At 37.7% G+C, this 8,303-nt stretch overlaps 1 protein-coding gene across 1 annotated transcript; it reads left to right on the forward strand.

Moving 5' to 3' along the window:
• The first annotated feature begins 7,300 nt into the window (after positions 1 to 7,300).
• On the forward strand, positions 7,301 to 8,303 carry LOC133726994 (uncharacterized). The gene is made up of 3 exons (XM_062154625.1): positions 7,301 to 7,661; positions 7,750 to 7,920; positions 8,020 to 8,303. Exons 1-3 carry the CDS (start codon positions 7,301 to 7,303, stop codon positions 8,301 to 8,303), a joined length of 816 nt encoding a protein of 271 aa, XP_062010609.1.

The following is an 8,303-nucleotide window of genomic DNA, read 5'->3' on the forward strand; positions in this document are numbered from 1 at the left end:
TTGTCTTGTTCTTTAGGTCATTGCAGAGAGCACTTGACAGAAGACTTTATCTTCTTATCTATGGTAACACACTTGGATCTCCTAATGGAAAGCCAGTCTGGCATTTTCCAGAAAAAGTGTACGAGTCTGAGGAGACATTGCGGAAGGTGATGGCTGTTACATGATATATATTATTTTTCCTGTTCTTCCATATAAATCACATTTGTGTTTGCTAAATAAATACCATTTTTCTTCAGTGTGCAGAATCTGCATTACTGTCTGTCCTAGGTGATCTGTCCCACACATATTTTGTTAGAAATGCTCCTATGGGACATATTGCAATGGAGTCATCAGCGAATGTGACCGACTCTCCATCTTTCAAGGTTGGCTTTTGGCAACATTTTCTGTTTTACACTGGCTTGTGCTGATAGTGATAATAATTTTATATGTGTACTGACAATTACATCTTTTTCTTCCCTTTCTTTCAGCAATTCTTTTTCAAGTCTCAAGTGATTGCAACAAACAAGTTAAAAATTGGGAAGTGTGAGGATTTTGTTTGGGTGACCAAGGATGAATTGATGGAATATTTTCCTGAGAAAGCTGAGTTCCTCAGCAAGATGATCATTAGCTGATCTGCCATATGTAATCTCTTTTTGCATAAAATCTTTGCAATTCAGACTAGGAATTTATATCGACTGTTGATTAAAGAGTGAAACCTGACATAGTGAATCTTAGGCTGTAGAATGCTGCAATTAAAGTTTGTTGTGGGGCTTGCTGTTTACTGGCTGAAGCCTGGCTCAGTACTGGAATTTTTGGATAGTTGTTGCATCAATGCTGCCCCTTCTGGATTTTTCATGTATTTTCCCTCCCTTTTTTTCCCCTGGTAATAAATCTACTTACTGCAATGGTACTGTTGATCTTTGATTGTACATTATGTTCGCAAAGTCCCTCTCCTGAAGCTCCATTTTTTGAATGTGCTTGGTTTGTTTGTTTTTTTTTTTTTTTTACATCTTCAGGAATAAGAATACCAGTGTCATTTGTCATGTTAAGGTAGAAATCAATCAGGAACCAGGCGCTCATTCCCTAAACCCAGGCTACTAGAAATAGGAGATGATAGTTTTGCTTATTCTCTTTAACATCCCACTTGCTATTGTAGACAAGTATGCATACAAGTATAGAACCCACGCAAACATATAAACAATAACAAAGATCTTCTGTGCCAAGGTCTCCGGCTCTGGCATAAAATCATTTCTTTTTCTGCAGTGTCCGACTTTTAGTTTTGATTTTCTTCAGAGTCTGACTTTTAGTTTTTATATGATGTTTCTTTATGTGATCTTCAGAGTCTGACTTTTAGTTTTGTCTAGGTCTATGTACCCTGCATACACAATTGGTTCTGCTATGTAATCTTCTTCTAGGTGGTTACGATAGCTCTCATCAAAGGTAGACGCCTCCACCGCACGTACTCCCCACTTACCGCACATCCAACAGTGAGCCGCTGTAGGCTGCAATAACTCATAACCACACAAGTCACATATTACTAGATAGTCAGGGCCAACAGTTGCACCAGGTGGAACACACTCCAAGTACGGGCAACTAATAATGTGTTGGTGATCATCACCACAAATCTGCCATCCTTCTTTTTTGATGACTCTGGCGGCAGCCTTTAGATCTTCTTCAGAGTACTTCTCCTTCTCCTTGCCCACTGCTGGTCTCACTGTGATTCCAGAAGCATCCATATCTAGGGTTATTTTGGTGCTGGGGTGAATGAGATCAAGTGGTCACGGATGTACAAACTTCTTCTAGTCTATCTTGAAGGTAGGTATTTATAGACAAAACATAATCCTATCCTATTAGGAATAGAAATCTTAATCAAACTAGTATAACACGTCTTAAACTAGGAAACATGTATATTGCAATTTACCTCCCTCAAGCTGAGAATGCATGAAATAGTTTTTCCTCCGTAGTACATTCTACACCCATTTTCTAGTTTTATATCCATTGTTTTTATTTTTGTAACGGAATTGTTTTTATTCCTAGAAATGGGATCCGCATATCTTAACAGCTTAATTCATGCTTTATCGTTAGGGCAGATAAATGCACATGCATTATAGTACATTATGCAGCACATGCATCAATCGTAGAGACATGAATATTATGTTATTATCTTGCAGCAGTTGACAATAACTTTGATTTATGATCTCTTCCTAAATTATACTGGGGTGAATGAGATCGAGTAGTCACGACGTACAATGTTCTTCTCTCCTTTTATAGAAAAATAATAATAATAATAATAATAATAATAATAATAATAATAATAAAATAAATAAATTGAAAATCCCATAATTTTATTATGTCACGAACTTCAGAATCACTATGAGGCTTTGCCATTCGCCCATTTGCAACCATTAAAAGATTATAATGCTTGACATTGTAAATGATGGAAAGAAGTTGTCCATATATAAAGTGAACGAGTGCAAGTAATTTACATACAATAGGTGGAGCATCTACCTACCAACACAAAATCAAATGAGAAATCAGCAAGCTAGTTGTGTCAAAATCAGGCTGAGTTTGCACAAGTACTGATTCAAATCCACACGAGACCATCTCTTCTATGGCTCCTTCATAAAAACAATGATAGAGCTTAGTGGGAGCAACAGTGCATGATTAATCTTATTCATCTGCAATGCTCCAAAACAAGCCGAATAGAGAGAGGATGGCCAGGATGAACAGATAGACAATCTTGAAGATGCGTTGTTTTTTCTCCCAGCTCAGCAGGTTGTAAATCTCAGTCACATCTGCCAAGTGCCGCCCCTTCATGTACGAATTGACGTTATAATATAGGTGCGGGAGAGCCAATGGAAGCATAAATCAATGTCTCGTTATAAAAAGAATGACGCAGAAAACTCCTTGAACGATAAACTCTGGCAAAACAGTACAGTTTATCCGAGATGATGAATCATATGAGTTGATGTAATCGTCCTCGAGGTCCATTAGGCACAAAAGCTGATAACCCACAAGGCATAAGAGAGTTAAGATGAAGGAGATACTCAAAAAAGCCATGTCCATAGCATCTCCATCACAGAACACCTCTTTCTCTCGGTATTGGTCTGTCTGTGATTTGGTCTTCTCGGTAGAAATCGGCTTCTGGTTTTCGTTGGTGCAATCGGAAATCAAAATCTTGTTTCTTCTTCTCTTCTATCTTGAAGGTAGGTATTTATAGACGATATTATGACTAAACATAATCTATGTGGAATAGAAGTCCTAATCAAAACCACTTGGCGCATGTAGTAAAGTTGGTCGAGCTACCTAGTATGGAACTCCTCATATTTGGAGTTTGAGTCTCAACTCCCACCAGTTTGTGACCAGCAACGTTTGAGGGGCCTTCAAGTTCGTGTGCCTACAGTGGGAGATTAGTCTGACTTTACTGAGATACTCTCGTGAACCTCGGTCCGAATCTTGACTGGGTGGGTGTGTTATCAACTTGCTAACGTAACAACTATAAGTCAAAAAAAGAAGTTCTAATCAAAATAAAAATAGAAAACCTAATCAAACTAGGAAAGAAAACCTGCAACATATGTTGAAGAAACATGGATGAAATCGTTTTGCCCTCCTTGTACATTCTCCACCCATTTTCTAGTTTTTATATCTATGATAATTACAACTAGCATTTCGTGAAGCAATCTCACAACCTTCCACTTAAAAATGAGAGACTTATGTTACTAGATCAAATGGTAATAAGCTGCAATATGGATTAGTTAGGCTAATTGGATTAAACATGGGGTATTTTACCATGCTTCGACTCAAGTTGGGAATTAACCTCCATATAAGGTTGACGTACATACACATTGCTCCCATCTTGTTATTGGATAAAGCAAAGTTTGTCCATTGATTCTAAGTCAAGTCGAGTGGTGCTGGTATTAGTCATGAGGAACAAAACAACATTTTTGATAGAATTCACAAAGCTGAATGATGAGGGCAACCAATGGCTTTGTCCTGGACTACCCGTTGGTGAGATTTCAGAATGAGAAATGTTAGTAACCTTCCCCATTTATTAACCGCTATGTGTCCTCTTTTGTCACTCAAAACCATAATATTAATTTTGTCAAAGCTGAATTTCATTTCTTCCAAATATACCTCTAATTATTGCTTATTAACAGCTTTATTATTTTTCTTCTTTTTACTTAAACTCTCTCTCTCCCTCCCTCACTCCAGCGAGCGATTCTCCTCCTTGGCTCCTTTATTATGTTGGTTCAATACAAATCCCCAATTTTGATCATATCAATTAACAAATCATTATTGATTTTTTTTTTTGGACAGAGTAATAGAGATTTCATTTAATCCCAAAGCCAGAACGGCACATCAGTATTAATTAAGCCAATAAGGCTTATGGTTAAATTTTTAAAAATCCACAATTTACCCTTCTTTGATTATAGTCTAAAAATCTATAATTTAACAAAGGAAGGATAAAATAGTAAATATAATAGCAAACTGAATTGAAGAAATTACAAAAAAAAAAAAAAGATCTTAAACGTTTTGTTAACTGCAATGGCAGTTTCTTTTTTTTATCTTTTTTTTTGGGAGTTGGCAGTTTAAATAAAAAAAATTACTTATTAAACAAAAAGTTATTTTTTTTTTTGAAGAAAAAAAAAATTATTCATAATTTAAAAAAAATATATTTTTTAGATAAATTACTAAAACAAACTCTTTTTTTAGAAATACTAATAAAAACTCAAACAAAATGTTATAGACACAAATAAAGTATGAAAAAATAAAAAAAGGCCAATTGACACACGCGTGAGCGTGTGTTAAGAGGCTAGTACAAATAAACCCTATATGCTTGTACCCTACTAAATCGGTGGTTAAGCAGGTAAGGGAATACGGGTACCATTCACTAGTACAATGATGTTTATTTGAATTTTACGAGCCTACACAACTACAAATCTCATAGTACACCAAGAAAACTATTTCGAATCTCCTTTCGTCAATGCACTCAATTGTGGTACTTCAGGAGATTCATTAACTTGGTGTAAGAAGAAACCATAGCAATATAGACTAAAACCCACTAATAAAACAGGCCTAGCCTGGGCCAAAACGCACTATTTTCCCCAAACAAACTAGGGAGTTATTGGAATTTAAAAAAAAAACTTAAAAAAACCTAAAGCCCAAAAGAAAACCCTAACCCATTCCAATCATCCCTTCCCTGTGCCTTTAGAAGTTAAGCTCCATTAACTATTCACCCATAGCCACTACGGCGGCTGAATTGTAAGATGGACACCCCCTGCTCCATTAACCATTAGTATTGAGACTTCTACTCTTTTTTTTTCTTTCGGTGGTGGAAATCAAATCACCGAGTCTCAGGTAACTGCAGATTCTCTCTCAATTTCCTTGATTAAATTTTGGTAATTTTTTCGTTGATAATGAACAAATCTGGGTTCTTTCTCTCTCTCTCTCAAAGTTTTTGGGTTTTATTGTTGGTCAAGAAATCAAGATCTGAGTTCTGTCTACTCAAATTTTGGGTTAAATTTTTTTTTTCTAAAATGAAATGAGCAGATCCCAAATTTATTTTGGTTCTTCTGCAGTTTTCCCTCTTCATAGAAATGTTTATCCTCTTGGGTATGACTTTTTGCTCCTCTTCTGTTTTCAATTCGTTTTTGTTTTGTTTTTTTTTTTTTCAATTCGCAGTTGCATAATCAAATCCTTCGTGTTTAATTTATGTGATTGGTGGTTAGAAGGATATGGCTGGTGTTTCCTACTGGGTTTTCAGAAGCATATATATATGTAATGAATTATTACACTAGTTGTGAAATGCCTGCTGTTCTTTACTGAGTTTTCAGGATATTATATATGGCTCAACACAACATTCTTGAGGGCAATCATGTTCACAATGCCCCACAATCATTAGTTTCCTTAACGGGCTTGCTTGCCGCAAGGTCAAGGATTGGCGAACATCAACAGGCAGCGGCAGACCACGAACAAACTCGAGTACAACTAGAGGAACAAAGGCATATACTCCTAGCTAATAGAGCAGCTATCAATAACCAATTCTTACCTCTGCGAACGCAACGTGATTTTCACGCAGGTCGCGTTGACCACTACAACCACCGAGTTCAGCAATCTGATCAACAAATAGCCGAGTTGAATGGTAGAGTACAAGACCTTGCGGCCCTTCGTGATGGAGCCTTGGAACGAGTGGAGGTGTATGGGCATGGTTTAGCAACTCTTCCAGTAATTACAGTGGCAACACTAAAGCAAATGGTGGTTATTGTGAATGAAATCCGACCATTAGGCTTTGGTGGTCAGATTAGGATCCATGACACCCCCATGACCTCTGAGCTTGAAAGGCAAGAAATCCGTGATTTATGTGCCCAATTTAATATTATAGTTCAAAACTAGTTATTTATGAGAAGATTGTAGTTGGAATTTTAAGTTTCAGTGGCGACTTTAGATAGTTCCAATGCTAGTTGATGTTTGATTTAAAAGTCGATTGCTTATTGTAATTTATGTCGCTACTTGATCACAATTGCATTGCATACTCTGCAATGGTGCTTCTTTCAATTCTATTTTTTACCAGGCACATTGGATGTTCCCCTCAATCTAATCCTGAATCGTAAAGGTGCATTCGCATATAAAATTTATTGTTGGGGTGTCTTTGCCAATTTAACTAAATTTCACACTAGCGTGTTGAATGATCAGGATATTTCCCGATGTGTTCATATTTTGTCTAGTAGTAGGTCAATTTATATATCTAAACCCTGATCAGTGGACCAAGTAACTTGTGTTGGCACTTGTTGATTCCCTGTTCATTATCGCCCATTGTGTTGGTATATTGTTTTCATATTCCCTGTTGATTCCTGATGCTTGTTTAGTTAATGCAGATTGATAGTTATATGATTCAATCAACAAGCAAAGAAATGTTCAAAAGATGGCGTTAGAAATAAGGTCTTTAGTCTTTGGTTGGTCTTTTGATGTTGTGCTAAAGAGCCAAGCATCACTAAGTAAATAGATGAACACTAGGTAATAGACCGCGTGATGCGTGTGTTTGTCTTTTTTTTTTTTTTTACTTGAATTTATACGTAAAAAAAGGTGAGATCATACATATTAAAATCTCTCTCTCTCTCTCTAAGTATGTATATGGGGGAGACTGGGCTGCTGCGGGTTTGGGTGCTAAGCCTTCTTTTATGTGGTGGAGCTTAGTATGGGGCAAGGAGTTATTGTGTGCTGGTATTAGATGGAGGATTGGTACGGGGGAAACAATCAGAATATGGGAGGATAAAATGGCTGCCGGGCTCCCTGAACGTTTAAAGTTATCACACTGCGTTTCATGGTGGCCAATGCAAAGGTCAATCAGCTCATGTTGGAGCCAGGTATGTGGAATGTAGATTTCTTAAAGCAACATTTCTTACCTGTGGATGTGGATAAAATTTTATCAATTCCGTTATGTGAAAGGACTGAGGGAGATGTGGCTGTGTGGCATTTTAATGATGATGGGCGGTACTCCGTTAAATCTGGATATTGGTTTGGGATGGAGTTAAGAAGGATGGAGAGGGGATCGACTAGTGGCAGTGGGCATGCTAATTCAAACTCCATTAATATTTGGAGTCTCATGTGGAATCTTTCGATTCCGAACAAGGTCAAGCTTTTCTTGTGGAGGGCTTCCCATGCTTTTCTACCTTGTGCTGAGCGTTTGTTTAAACGCAAGATTAGCCCTCATAGAGGTTGTCGGCGGTGTGGAGGAATCCATTATTCATTGTCTGTGGGATTGTCCTGTAGTTAGGAAGGTATGGAAGGTTAGTTGGTTAAAGGGGGTTGTTAAGACCTGGAGAGTGGCATGCTTTACAGACTTGTTTTCCCTTGTGGCTGATTGTGGTGAGCCACGAGAACTGGAATTGTTTACTTTAATTTGTTGGTGGATATGGAAGGATAGGAATGAGGTGTTTCATGGTAAAAAGGGATTAGAACTGTAGCAGATTGTGGATAGAAGTGTAGAGTGGCAGCATGAGTTTGTTAGTGTAGCCTTGAAGAAAAATGGAGGACTGGCAGGTAGCAGCTTAGGTTTGGATGCTCAGGATGAGTCTATTGGAGAGGGGGCTAATGCACAGGGCGTAAAATTGTATTTTGATGGGGCTTCTGACATGGATGCAGGACGTGTGGGGTTGGGAGCAGTAGTGATTGATGAAGGAAGGTGCTTGAAGGGGGCAACTGCAATACCCATGATTAAGGCTTTAGCGTTATGGCATGGCCTTAAATTGTGTAAGCATTTAGGTGTAAGCAGGTTGGTAATTATTGGTGATGCTGCAAGTGTGATTAATGCACTAGGGCACTAG

The sequence above is a fragment of the Rosa rugosa genome, chromosome 1 (assembly GCF_958449725.1).
Source record: "Rosa rugosa chromosome 1, drRosRugo1.1, whole genome shotgun sequence".
Classification (NCBI taxonomy): Eukaryota; Viridiplantae; Streptophyta; class Magnoliopsida; order Rosales; family Rosaceae; genus Rosa; species Rosa rugosa.

Coding starts and splice junctions, on each gene's coding strand:
- LOC133726994 (XM_062154625.1), top strand. CDS start 7,301: ATGGTGGCCAATGCAAAGGTCAATCAGCTCATGTTGGAGCCAGGTATG. Junction 7,662..7,749: donor TTTTCTACCTTGTGCTGAGC/GTTTGTTTAAAC, acceptor ATTGTCCTGTAG/TTAGGAAGGTATGGAAGGTT. Junction 7,921..8,019: donor TAGGAATGAGGTGTTTCATG/GTAAAAAGGGAT, acceptor GAGGACTGGCAG/GTAGCAGCTTAGGTTTGGAT.